This window comes from Aspergillus oryzae, chromosome 3 (genome assembly GCF_000184455.2).
Source record: "Aspergillus oryzae RIB40 DNA, chromosome 3".
Classification (NCBI taxonomy): domain Eukaryota; kingdom Fungi; phylum Ascomycota; class Eurotiomycetes; order Eurotiales; family Aspergillaceae; genus Aspergillus; species Aspergillus oryzae.
The window spans coordinates 2,411,928-2,425,531 of NC_036437.1; the positions used below are offsets into that span (position 1 = coordinate 2,411,928).

General features: G+C 48.8%; 4 protein-coding genes across 4 annotated transcripts; 2 read left to right on the top strand and 2 right to left on the bottom strand.

Annotated features, from left to right (window-relative positions):
* Positions 1-787: 787 nt before the first annotated feature.
* On the top strand, positions 788-3,749 carry AO090023000920 (putative MFS monosaccharide transporter; the record flags this gene model as incomplete). Its single annotated transcript, XM_023235827.1, has 5 exons — positions 788-931; positions 1,042-1,173; positions 1,222-1,690; positions 1,754-2,993; positions 3,047-3,749. 5 exons carry the CDS (start codon positions 788-790, stop codon positions 3,747-3,749), a joined length of 2,688 nt encoding a protein of 895 aa, XP_023090811.1.
* Positions 3,750-6,937: 3,188 nt separating this feature from the next.
* On the bottom strand, positions 6,938-8,156 carry AO090023000921 (uncharacterized protein; the record flags this gene model as incomplete). Its single annotated transcript, XM_001821365.3, has 4 exons — positions 6,938-7,269; positions 7,340-7,790; positions 7,864-7,944; positions 8,022-8,156. 4 exons carry the CDS (start codon positions 8,154-8,156, stop codon positions 6,938-6,940), a joined length of 999 nt encoding a protein of 332 aa, XP_001821417.3.
* Positions 8,157-9,587: 1,431 nt separating this feature from the next.
* On the top strand, positions 9,588-10,811 carry AO090023000922 (SNG1 family protein; the record flags this gene model as incomplete). Its single annotated transcript, XM_001821366.1, has 1 exon — positions 9,588-10,811. The coding sequence occupies one exon, from the start codon at positions 9,588-9,590 to the stop codon at positions 10,809-10,811; it is 1,224 nt and encodes a 407-aa protein (XP_001821418.1).
* Positions 10,812-11,475: 664 nt separating this feature from the next.
* AO090023000923 (glutamate dehydrogenase) lies at positions 11,476-12,921 on the bottom strand (the record flags this gene model as incomplete). Its single annotated transcript, XM_001821367.3, has 2 exons — positions 11,476-12,806; positions 12,876-12,921. The coding sequence occupies 2 exons, from the start codon at positions 12,919-12,921 to the stop codon at positions 11,476-11,478; spliced, it is 1,377 nt and encodes a 458-aa protein (XP_001821419.1).
* Positions 12,922-13,604: the final 683 nt, after the last annotated feature.

Genomic DNA, 13,604 nt, shown 5'->3' on the forward strand with positions numbered 1-13,604 from the left:
GGAAAAACAGAAAGAATACCGAAACCAGAACGGATGAAGTGCAAGTTTAAATCAGGTGTACAGAACAAGAAGTGTATGTCCTGTACATACTGTTCTTATCCTACGTGACTGACATGGATCGGCCGCTTGCTTCCTTTTTACCCTCCACGGAGTATAAAGAAGTTCTCACGGCTTACCCAGTCAAGTTTCCAGAAATTCGCATGGCGAATTGATATTCCAATCATAGTCGCCTTCGTGAGGAGGCCGCAAACTATTGAAGACAAATAAAAATACGCAGGATCTCATCCCTTGGGTGAAAGAAGACCCACGCCGAACCACACAATTTCTTTTCTCCGCTTTCTCCTCATCGTCAACTTTTTTCCTCCTTCTCTGACGTTTTGGCTCCCTGCAAGTTCCCATTGTCTTACGACTGCTCGGTAGACCCTTCTTTTGGCGGATTTCTTCGGCGAAATCGATCTTTATTATTATTGTCAAGATCAATAACCGTTCATCCAGTCTTTCTAGCCTCCTCCTTCGCCCCTCCAACAGCTTCCGAGTCTGCGTGTCACACTCACACACACACATTCTACTCGGTCAGTTTATCGTCATCGGGGATGTCGTCGTCCTTCCTTCGATCCTTCCGCATTCGGTGACCATGGAGCCGTTTCACTCTCGAGAATCAACGCTTACATCTCTATCGGATTCTCTCGCGATAAGTTTTGAATGGTCGTGAGCGCTCCTGGGTTGTTACTCTGCGATCTCCGAAGTTCACACGAGACTACGTGAGCTGTGGTCGCGGTCGCCCACCATGGAAGACCGCAGGCCGGAAGTACTGGTCGTGTCCATTGTCTTCTTCGTCATCGCCTCTGTCTTTGTGGCACTGCGCTTCGTCTCACGGGTTTTCATCGTTAAGAAAGTCGGACTACATGACTATTTGATGTTGTTGGCATGGGTATGTCTGGTGTCTCGCCCGTCGGTTGCATACGAATGTTGGGGTTCGAGCGTCGTCGCGTGGGGGAAAAGAATAGTTGAACGGTGAAAGCAATGGCTGACGTTGCACAGGTCATCGATTTTGGCTTCTCATTCTCCCTATTTTATGCCACGAGAAAAGGCCTGGGCCTCCATGATAACGACATAGCTCTTAGTGACCGGTACAGCCTCAATCGAGCCAATTATGCATTCACTGTGCTATATGTGAGTTGTCAGCTCAGGTCCGGTGGGCTCCGATTGCTGATTCAATAGAACCCCGCGTTGATGGCCGTCAAAACCTCCATCCTCGTCTTCTACCTCACTCTAACCCAAGGGGAAAGGGTTTTCCGTTGCGCAAACTATGTGACTCTATTCGTCGTGAATGCTGCCGGATTGGCCCTCACACTGGTCAACGTCTTTCAATGTCGTCCCGTTGGAGCGGCCTTTTCCTATCCCCTGGCCCCGAATGCACACTGTACCGATATCCTCACTCTATACCTCTCCTCCTCTCCCGTGAACATCATTACCGATCTAGCCATTCTCTTCTTGCCAAACCCCATCTTAACTCAAATGCGTCTTCCGCGGAAACAGAAGATCATTCTTGTCATCACCTTTAGCTTTGGTTTCTTCGTCGCAGTAGTTGATGTTATCCGCATTGCCTACCTTCAAAATGCAGCTACATCGCGCCAAATCTTGCTCAGAGAGATTCACCTGCAGGATGCAAGCGGCGACGACTTGAATTGTATGTGTGACATGGCTGTATCCCCCAACCCAATTTTTTTACGTCCCATGCTGACCTGATAAGGGTATGCTTCTCTTTCGTTCATGTGGTCAGTGGTCGAGGTCAATGTGTCGGTTATGTGTGCCTGTGTGCCAAGTCTCAAGCCTTTAGTAGCGCGAATCGTCCCAAAGATGATTCGGGACACGGACGATAGCACGACTGTGCCAGATGCGCCTACGGTTGGCCCCTTGGATATTCCGGATATCCCAGATATTGCTGAACCCGCACCCCTTCCAACTGTCCCAGGTCCCAACATGCGACGACGTTCGCAGTCTGCTAACCATAGTAAGTCCTCTCCGTCAGGCAGTGGTAGCAGTGCTAGTCAGAGAGAGGCGAACGGTCCAATAGATATGAGGGAGTTCTTGATGGCCAGTGACCCACCTCAAGATGCGGAAGCGAATACAACCATCACCACTACCTCATACCTGCCTAGCATCACCTTCTTCGACTTTGTCAACATGAAGAAACCAGCGAATATGCTGAAGCTCAGTAATAAGGAATCCATTGCGCCGATCTCCCTAACCACGATCTTGTTTTTCTTGTGGGGGTTCGCTTACGGGTTGCTGGATATTCTCAACGCACAATTTCAGGATATTGTTCGATTAGATTCCTGGCGATCCTTGGGCCTGAACGCTGTTTACTTTGGGGGGTATTTCATAGGTCCACCGCTGGTGGGCCGCACGGTGCTGAAACATTGGGGGTTCAAGTCGACTTTCATCACAGGACTGTGTATTTACGCTTGCGGCACTTTGATATTTTGGCCCTCGGCTGTCCTGACTTCGTACTCTGCCTTTATCGTCTCTAACTTCATTGTCGGCTTTGGATTAGCAGTATTGGAAACCGCAGCCAACCCATTCATAGCGCTGTGTGGGCCCCTAGAGAATTCGGAGATTCGATTGAATATCTCGCAGGGTGTCCAAGCGGTAGGAAGCGTTGTTTCACCGCTTTTAGCGAAAAAGGTCCTTTTCAAAAAAGTGACCGATGTTTCTTCTCTGGTTGACGTTCAATGGACTTATCTTGGCATTGCATTATTTGACGTGCTTCTGGCTGTGGCTTTCTATTACCTACCAATCCCAGAGGCGTCAGATGAAGATCTTCAGGAGCTAGCGAACCGGCGTCGAAGCGACAACATGACCCAGGTCGCCGGAATTCCTGTGGTCTGGTTAACCCTAGGACTGGGGGTGTTTTCACAATTTTTCTACGTCGCCGGACAGGAAATAATTTCGCAAAGTTTCACCATGTTCGTCGAAGATGTCTATCCCAGGTAAGTTGGTGAATTACTTCGATAATCCTGGACGTTCACTTATCGAGATACAGTTCTCGCCTTAGCTCCTTTGATTATTTGACCATCGCTCATTCTATCTTTGCGGTTGGTCGTTTCCTTGCCGCCTTTCTGCAATGGTTCTTGAAGCCACGATGGATTTTACTTATATCGTACATTGGAATGATAGTTTTCTCCATACTATGCATGAAAACGACGGGAGTTGCGGCGGTTGCCATGGGTCTCATGGTCTACCTTTTTGAAAGTGGTGCATTCAGCATCATATTTGCCATCTCTCTCCGCGGCGCAGGCCAACATACAAAGACCGCTGCAACCCTTCTGACGACGGCGATCAGCGGAGGTGCCTGCTTTCCGTTCGCACAATATGCAGCCAGCCTCGCTGGGGGCATGTCATTCTCATATAGTGTCCTCGTTGCTGTCTTCTGCGCTGGTGCCATCTTTCCCATATACTTGAACCTAGTGCCTGCTGCAAAGAAGCAGGTTGACCCAGTACCAAACGAACACCTCCGCCGCCCACGTCGCCACCGCCCGAAACCCAATATTGTCCAGCGGGAGAAGGAAAACCCTTCTATAGGTGGGGTTTATTCACGACGGCGAAGCGTTCTGTCGGACCTACTACCCGCGGTTACCCTTTCTGACCAATCCTCATCTCAGCCCGACTTGGCTAATAATGGGCATCCTCGTTCAGCAGCGCACGGCGGCCTTCAACATGACTTGGCCCCTTGGCCCGAATCGTAATGCTTATGTCGCTTTCGACTGTATTTTTTCTTTGAGATGCTTCTTCTTATATGATACCCTATTTCGCGATAATACAATTTAATTGACTGTTACGGTCTGCTCTTGTTATCTTGGCACAGCGAGGCGTTGAGGGCAAAATGTTTAGGTATACTTATACAGGATACCTCTTGGGCTGGACCAATGCGCTGTACGCATGTATTGGTTAGTTGGACCGAGACCTGGAGTAATACTTCGATAGCTGTATATGCCCAAAGTCTTTGAGTGACGTTATTGATCCCTCTATCAATTGAGGGCCCGACAGATGAATTGTATAGCATATAGAGGAATCATCAATGGACGGGATAAGAAGTCTCGTGTATATATCTGAGTTACATGACCCTAGGACTTTGAGGATGAGAATCGAGAGGTAATATATCCAAGACCATCACACATTAGATCGTAAGATATCGCAAAGCGCTCCTCATGTAGCCAGCGCTCACCCAGACCATTATCGAGACGCTTCAAACACGAATTAGGATGGACCAGATTCTTTGGTTGCTTGGTGAACCGCCTGCTGGGCAAGATCTCGAAGACTAAAGATAAATCCGGTGATAGCTTGCAAATGGGCGGCTTTGTCAGCTCGAGAAATTTGTCTCAGGAAGACCCGTTCAGTCGTGTGCTCTGCTACTGCCAGGAGTTGCGTATCACTTGCTGCGCTCTCGGCACGTGGATTTTCCAGCAAGTTGCAGAAAATCGTGAGCATCGCTGACATGGGATAGAAAAGGAGAGTCCTAGAGGGCCAATGGGAGGTTAGAAGAACGCTGTGTGTACTTGGTATAATAAGGACGAAAGCCAAGCTTTACACGTAGGTCTCTTACCAAAAGCTCCCTACGCTCACAAGGGACTCAGAGTAATTCAAAAATAGTAAAAGGGACCGACTAGCTTCCACGGAGAGAGTCAGACTCAAGCGAAGTCCGTCCATCATTCCTGCCGGCGTGGAAGACAAACGCCACGCTTCGCATCGACTTCCGGCGAGGTGAATTATATTAACGCAGAAGTAGTAGTTTAAATGCGTCAGCACAAGATACATGGTGTCCACTCGCTGGTCTTCGGAGTTCTCTTTTGCGAATGATAGTTTGGGTCTCAGATTTGAGGGCATTGACATTCTCCAGAGTTCTAACTCTTCGTCTAGCTCCCGAATTGATCGGATGACTTCAGCGTCGTTTTTCTGTAGTCCACGATGGGAGTAGAGAGCGGTGTAAATTTGAGACTTGATCATGCTGAGCCGTAGATCGATGGGAAACAGAAGGCCGCGCGCATTTCCCATCGAGGAATATCTCATCCCGGAGTGCAGTTTCTCAGTATAACCGGGTGGTAGTTGGAGATCGCAGTCTTCATCCCTGAGGCAGTGGCTCTGCCCAGTACGCAACGAAAAATCCTTGTCAAGGGCGTAGCAGAGCCAGAAAAGGCCGCGAAGGTGTTTCCTAGTCTCCTTGTCTCTGGAGCCGCCGACGGCAGGTTCCGGCACCGCGCATGGATCTCTCATTGTGTGAGCTCCCAAAGCAATAATGAAACGTGATGCGATCGAATTATAATTTGTTGCTGTTTGCAATTCACCGGTGAGTATCCCTAGTATTGACTGGGGATCGATCAGAAATGAATGAATTAGCGCAGGTTCCCAGCCTGAAGGTTGATGCTCCTTGTATGTGGAGAATTGAAAAAGCACAATGGAATGGATGGCAGTACCAGTAGAAGAGCCGTTTGTAATGCATCCAAGTTGAGTGGTTCTTGAAGTAAAGCTGACAAAAGGGCCTGGGCCTTCATGACATACTCGTCTCGAGGAATAGGAGGTGGTTTGGGGGCTGTACAACGAGTGGCAAGATGATCTAAACTAGAAACCAATGCCAGGAAAGCGAATATGCATGCTCTTGAACTAGGGCAATGGGTTTTCTTATTGTGTCCAGGCAGCATATAGGCTGCACGTATCGTCTGGGAGAAGAGTGATGAATTGATGACAGGAAAGATTGTGTGAATGGCCGATGATGTATATACGTCCAGGTACCGCTTCAGTACTGTCCGTGCGGGAAGCCCAGAAGGTGTTGACGCGACCTCATGGACGTCATCTAAGTCAGGGGATACATAGGATAGGGGTGGCTTCTCCCATGGAGCATGACAAAGATTTGGAAGAGGGATAACGGTTCCGGTCCTTGATTCAATCCAGCGAAGACCCTCAGGGAGGAGATTCGGTACCCCTATCTGAGGAGCAATATTTCCAATCTTCCAACCGGCAAAGTGAATGATCCTGGGAGATGGCAGTAACGGATATGCTTGCTCTAAGTGGACAGGCTGTTTTTCAGGTGGTCTTTCTTCATCAGCAAGTAAGTAGGCGATCCAAAGTATGAAAGGATAAGACGAAAATGTAAAAGGTGATGGGCGAAAGTACAAACCTATCGCTCCAGCTTTTGCTCTGCGTTCATCGATGCGTCGAATGCGATCGATCAAACTGTTTCTTTGCCTACTATGAAGGATAAGTTTCAAACTTGGTCATAGACAATTTTCTCGGAGATCGAAGCAGGGTCTATTTATACCTGCTATCCTGACGTCGTCTCTTCGAACGCAAATCTGATGAATACGTGCAGTTCATGTCATGATGGAGGCACCAATTACATTGGGAACCAACGCGGTCACATTTGATCTGATCCAAGGCAGTTGTAAATCCCAGTAGTATATAGTGTGAATGGATGTACCTTTCGTTTGTAGCACGCATCACAGGCCGTTACCTTTCTGGGAACTGGGTCGTTAGGCATATCGATCGAAATTACTTGGCTCTAATACAGGCTGACTGTTATTTGACTTATCACTGAGCCAATGGTCAAGAAATTGAAACAAAAAAAAAAAAAACAAAACAATACTAAAGGCTTTCTTTACCCCTTAGTTAAGGGCGCATTAATCACCTAATGACCTGCAATGTAGGTTAGTTAGTTAACTAACTAGTTAGTTCTTTGATACAGAGCCGCTTAGCTAATCAACCCCGAGTAACGTGACCGTTGTAAGGAATGAAAATAATTGTAAGACATCTACAGAGCATGTTGCTTCACTTCCTCTCTTCTTGCTTTCTTATCAATTATACGAGTATCCCCGGCACAATGCCTCTACATGGAAGTTAACCCACCAGCGTTGCAGTCAAATATATTCATTCCATATAAAGCTCAATTCTCGTAGAAACGCGGGCCGTTCTGTCTATCCCTGGCTTCCTGTACCAGTCGATGTGCCTCCCCAATTGGATCTGACGGCCAAGTGAAGGCGAACATATCCTTAGGGACCTCCGCGTCAGCCACGTAGGAGCGGAGCTCTTCCAACATCTCCGCCCGTCGCTCATCGTGGGTTTTGGACATCAGCATCACGGTCACCGCGTGCTTATACCGGATTTTGTTGTACAATTCCAGACGCTGCGGGATCTGCTCTATGGTCATATCCTCTGTCATCACTCCACCAAGCGCCACCGCATCTTCGAATGCTTGAGCAGCGCCTTGTCCTTGGTCTGCGGCGCACCCGATTAGCATGTAAGATGGAACAAATGGAAAGAGAATGCAGGGTTGCAAGAGACATACGAGGTAGCATGGGATGCGCGGCATCTCCGATTAAAGCCAACTTGCCTCTCACGAACGTGGGAGCTGGACTGCGCGAAGCCAGGCTCCACAGCTTCACATCTTCGGCAAGACGACACATCTCCTGAAGCTCTTCGCTAAAGTCCTGATAGGTCTCCATCAACTGGCTCAAGCTGCCCCCATCAAGCCACGATGAATCCCTGGCGTTCGTCTCTTTGCCGGCAGGGTGAATGCCTGCCACGTTCAGCAACTGACCACTCCGGCAGGGATAAACCACGATGCGTCGGTCATGCGCCGCGAAGGCATGCACGCCATCAATGCCCGTCTTTGCCATAAGCGCAGCAGTTAGTGGATTGGCCTGTATCTTTTCCATGGGCACCAAGAAACGAAAGCAGTTTTGACCGGTGCTCTGGCGTCCTTTGTTTTCGCCGATGATAGCCTGAACGGTGCGGGACTGGCAGCATTGGATAACTTGAGTAAATATACAGCTAGGTTATGTAAAACGTGATGCTTGAAGGACAACCCACATGGATACCGTCAGCCCCTACAACTAGGTCAGCGAGGTATTTGGTACCATCTTCGAGGACTACTTCGCCGGCCTCTGCATCCTGTGAGTGGAAAATGTGAGATCAGTGAACGCCTTCAGTAGTACAATCAGGGCCATAACGGGCGCACAATGACATACCACCGATAATACACGCGAAGAGAGGCGGAGGTTGATTTTGCGACCATTAACCTCCTTGGTGGCTGCGGTGCGCAGGGCGTTATGCAGGTCAACTCGATGGGTCAACAACCATTCATCTGTTGTATTTAGGGCCATCTGGCGCTCTTTTGTCACCTAGCCTTCCTGTTAATCCACGGCTACGCCAGTGAAGAACAAGTACACTAGCAGCAACTCACAACTGGCGTCCACACAAGATTCCCTGAGGCATCCCACACTTGTAATTTGTTGCAGTGGACGGGATGTAAACTTTCTAAATCACATCCCCAGGCCTTGAGAATTCGGGTGGCATTGGGCGCCACATGGATAGCAGCCCCAACTTCGTTTAGAAAACCCGATTGCTCAATAACCTATGAATAGGATCAGCCAACTCTACTTTCCAAGACAGCACAGGATACACAGCAAGAAAGGGATCGTCAAACCTGAACTTCATGGCCTGCACGGCTCAACGAAATTGCAGCACCCAGGCCGGCGAGACCGGCGCCAACAACGACTACTTTGATGGGCATATTGAGCACAATAAAAGGGCCAAGAAAAGATAGGAGGTCTAAAGAAATGGATTCATCCGAGAGAATATTCTCGGGAATTTCAGCATCTTATGAACGAACCTCGGGCGCATTATATATTCTCTCGGAAGTGATAAGGACCAGGTATACAGCATGAAATTCTTCTCCACTGCGATCGATGGGCAGTGATCATCATCTGAGGGTGGGGTTTCTCATTTTGATTTTTACGTTGTATTGCCCATGACTAAATCTAACAGGGATATGGACACGTTATGGCTGGAAGCTATGAGCAGGGCAGGGGACATATATTTTACTCCAGAGTATGTCCTGATACTCCGTTCTTCTTTCTGCTAACTGAAAACATGACCACAAATAGATAATATGAATAAACAAAGCATTGAAACGTCCTAATTCCAACCACAGCTTCTTGTCTTCTCTGATGAAGATTTACGATCGTCGTAACCAGCAACTGTGGACTTGATACAGTACACTTCCGGCTCCTTGCTCGAAGTCGGATTACCGGCAGAGAACGGGACCTTTTCTTGTCGCTAGTAGCTTCACTAACGAGGTGATCTTTAGGTTGGTGCCCCATTAACGTGCAGTCCGATTATCGAATACTGTCCGCTTAGCTAATCGGGCATGGAGGTTGCCCTAAGAAAATCATCCCCTGTTGCTTTAATACAGTGGGTCCAATGGCACTCAGGGCCTGGGATCATGCTTGGGGTGAAAAGGAAAACTTATTAAGACGCAAATCAGGATATAATCTACAGCTCGGTGAATCATCCGCTCGGATGTCGGACATCGGATTATCGATGGCAAATCCATGGGCTATATCAGGGGAAATTCCTCCATGCATTCCCCCGGCCCTAGTTGGTGCTTTTCTTTCGTTTTTCTTCTCTGATAACAATCCCATTGTATCTTAAGAAGTTGATTCTAGATTGCTCAACTTCTTGCTTCTGTTTGACGGGAGAACCAATACCATCATCAATCATTCCGGCAACATCTCAATCCTCCAGCTACCGACATGCAGCTGCCAAAACCATTTCTCGGTGCGCTTGGAGGGGCGTTTATTACTCTCCAGCTGCTGTTTCTCGCGAACATGTGCTATCTGTATGGTACCGCCTATCATGACTCCCTTCGATACAGCACTATGAAGCTTTTGTTTGTGGATTACGATCAGGACGTGATTGGCCAGTCCGTCATGACAGCGTACGACCAAATGAAAGGCCCGTCATTTCCAACCGTCCAGCGACATCCCATAACCGAATACCCCACGGAGCAGGATGTGCGAAATGCCGTTTGCAAAGGTCATTACTGGGGTGCCATATATTCCAAAGCAAATGCTTCCGCCCGCCTAGCCACGGCACTTTCTTCCCCAGAAGCTGCTAGGGTGTACAATAACTCCCAAGCATTGACTTATATCTGGAATGGGGCCAAATACTCCGCCTATGCCCAAAGCGTGTATTCGATGCTGGTTCAGCTCGTCCAGGGTACAGGCGGTGTTTATGATCAAATGAATGGGACTACGATTTTATCAACCGCCAATATTTCCGACCCATACATCGCCAAAACTGTGCTTGACCCTATCTCAAGCTCTTCAATTGATCTCCAGCCTATGGCTCAAGGAGTCCGTTTTTACTATAACACTGTCTCCATGGTCATGCCCATTCTGCAACAATTCTTTTTTCTCATGGCGCTCAACGGTATCTCTGCGCAGTTTAAGATCTTCTCCAGCCTCTCGCTAAAACAGAATATGGTTCTCCGGCTGATTATCTCCATTTGTTATACATTCATCGCCTCCCTCTGTATGAGTGGCTACATCTGGGCATTCCGGGAAGATTGGAACGCCACGTCCGATCAATTTGGATTGACATGGATGGCAATCTGGCTAGTCATGCACCTAAACTTCCTGATCATCGACGCCGCCACAGCATTCATTCCGATGCAGTTCATGTCCTTCTTCATGTTAACCTGGATCATCCTCAATGTCTCAAGTAGTATCGGCCCTTTTGAACTCTCCCCCGGGTTCTACCGGTTGGGCTATGTTTTCCCTGCCCACGAGCTCTATGAGATCCTACTTCAGATTTGGACCGATGGTTGTAACCCGCACTTGTACCGAGCCCTACCCATTCTATGGTCTGAGTGGATTGTTGCTCTGGGCCTTTCTTTACTTGGGATGAGAAAGCGCACTAAGCCAGTGACGCCTGTGCAGGTGACGAGTCAAGCTGTGAAGGAGGATATGGCCTGATTGATCCACGTTCTCTTCATTCAATCTTGTCTTTTTTTTCCTTTTTCTTCTTTTTTTATCCCCTCCGGTTCTAATGCATTGTTATAGAGAAGCTATGTATGCCTTTGTTCGTGCCCAGTTAGGACAAATACAGATGCACCGGAAAAGTCTAGTTGCCTTAATCGAATCATGTAATTTTGCTCGCTTGATGTACGAAATGTGTTGTCCAATGTATATGCACCAACCACACTTACATTTATGAGATATTTAATCCTGTTTGATTGACATTGAGAAAATTGTCAAGTAAATCGGGGTACTCTGGTTAATGAAAGAGTCATTTGTACAAAGTGTAGGTGTAGTTTAGTACCATTCTCCAGTCAGATTACTTTATGGGGCAGACTACAAAACCAAACAATTATGATACTTTTGGCACGAGAATTGGAAGGATAAATTTTGAGTTTAAATAATATTTTTTCATTCATAAATCATGATTATGTGCAAGGCATCAAACCATGTCTAAAGTCATAATGATAAAAAATAAAAGGCAAGCAAGAACACCGGCGCCTCTATCAACCAATCGCGCTTAAACAGGCAAAAGAACCAAAAGGATCATCATCATAAACAAGAGGTATCAATGGGAGTGTGAATCAAAGAAGGGGACTTAGGAAAAACATTCGCAGAATGTTTACCACCAGTCACCCTGGTCCTTCATGGCAGCAGCAACCTTGGTGAAACCAGCAATGTTGCTACCGGTGACAAGGGAAGGAAGGACGCCCTCAGCAGGAGTAGCGTACTCGATAGCAGTCTCGAGACCGTTCTTGAAGCAGTCCTCCATGATACCCTTGAGGCGAGCATCGACCTCCTCGGAGGTCCAGTTGATGCGAGCAGAGTTCTGGGCCATCTCGAGACCGGAGACGGCGACACCACCGGCGTTGGCGGCCTTACCGGGGGCGTACCAGATAGCGGAAGCACCCTTGTTGGCCTCACGGTGGGCCTCGAAGATGTCGATGGCGTCCTGAGTGGAACCCATGTTGGAACCTTCGGCGATGAACTTGCAGCCAGCGTCGATGAGGGCCTGGGCTTCCTCGCCGGAAACTTCGTTCTGGGTAGCAGAGGGGAGAGCGATGTCGACCTTGCCGACGTGGGTCCAGGGACGGGCACCGGGGATGTACTTGAACTTGGAAGCGAAAGCCTCAGTGCTGGCAATCTCGGAGATCTGCTTGCGGTCGACCTTGATCTGGGCGATGGTGTTGATCTCCTCGGGGGTGAAGCTACCCTCACCGTTGACGATCAGGGCGCCCTTGCTGTCGGAGAGGGAGACGACGGAACCGCCAAGCTCGATGACCTTGAGAGCGGCGTACTGGGCGACGTTACCGGAACCAGAGATGGCGACGCGCTTGCCGGCGAAGGACTCCTTGCCGTCGGTAGCGTGCTTGATCATGTGCTCCACGTAGTAGACAACACCGTAGCCAGTGGCCTCGGGACGGATCAGAGAACCACCCCAGCTGCCACCCTTACCGGTGAGGACACCCTCCCACTGGTTGCGGATCTTGCGGTACTGGCCGAAAAGGAAACCGACCTCACGGCCGGTGACACCGATATCACCAGCAGGAACATCAGTGTCGGCACCGATGTGCTTGCAGAGCTCGGTCATGAAAGCAACACAGAAGCGGCGGATTTCGTTGTCGGACTTGCCCTTGGGGTCGAAGTCAGAACCACCCTTACCACCACCCATGTTCAGACCGGTGAGAGCATTCTTGAAGATCTGCTCGAAACCCAAGAACTTGAGGATAGAAAGGTTGACGGAGGGGTGGAAACGAAGACCACCCTTGTAGGGACCGAGAGCGGAGTTGAACTGAACACGGAAACCACGGTTCACCTGAACCTGGTGGTTGTCATCCTCCCAGACGACACGGAACTGGATGACACGCTCGGGGACGGAGACAACGGCGAGAGCCTTGCGGTACTCAGGGTTCTTCTGGAAGAGAGTGGAGTTCTCAAGGGTAGAGGCGAGCTCTGGAAAATTTTGTTAGACACAATCCGACAAAGACCTCTCAATGAGAGATGAGATTTCAGAATACATACCCTTGTAGGCCTGCTCGAACTCGGGCTCAATGGGAAGGTTGGACATCTTGAATTTGATTTGGGTCTCTTATTGAGAAAATGTGTGAAGGTGAAGGTGAGGGGCTTATCAGGTATCGATAAGCAGCCGGTGGCAAAAAGTGTCAATTGACTGGAGTCAAAGACGAGTTAAGGATATTTAAGAATGAGAGAGGGAGAGAGATGTCTGGAGCAGTGAAGAAGAAAAAGAGAAGAGATTGAGGCGAGAAGGGAAGGGAATTTATGTCCGGACAGATGTCAGCGGAGAGCGGCGAGCACTTGAGCCGGAGTCGGACGAGAAAGAGGGTGGGAATGGCCGACGGGGGAGGACAGTAGGAGTGGAGGGGCCATTCGAGTCGATGATTCGTTGAATGAATTAAGGTAGAGACTAGGCGGCTAAGCGGAAGGCCGGCACCACTGCGCTGGTTAACGTCCGAACTTCGGGTGTGTTATTCGATACTTTATGGTCATCACAATCTGCCCGTTATCTATCGGCGGAAACCCGCCCCCCGCCAGTCCGCTTTTGGTTCCGGGAAATCCTCGTGGCTCGAAATTTTTAGATGATCCATTTATGGAACGATATCGGAAGAAGAGTCGGGCATCAATACTGTGTAGCATACTCAGTGTACATTCCTATTCTATTCCCCTGGGATCGTTAACATCTGGAATCCTCATGGTTGTATCTCAATCGGTACATTGTACTGTATCATGAAA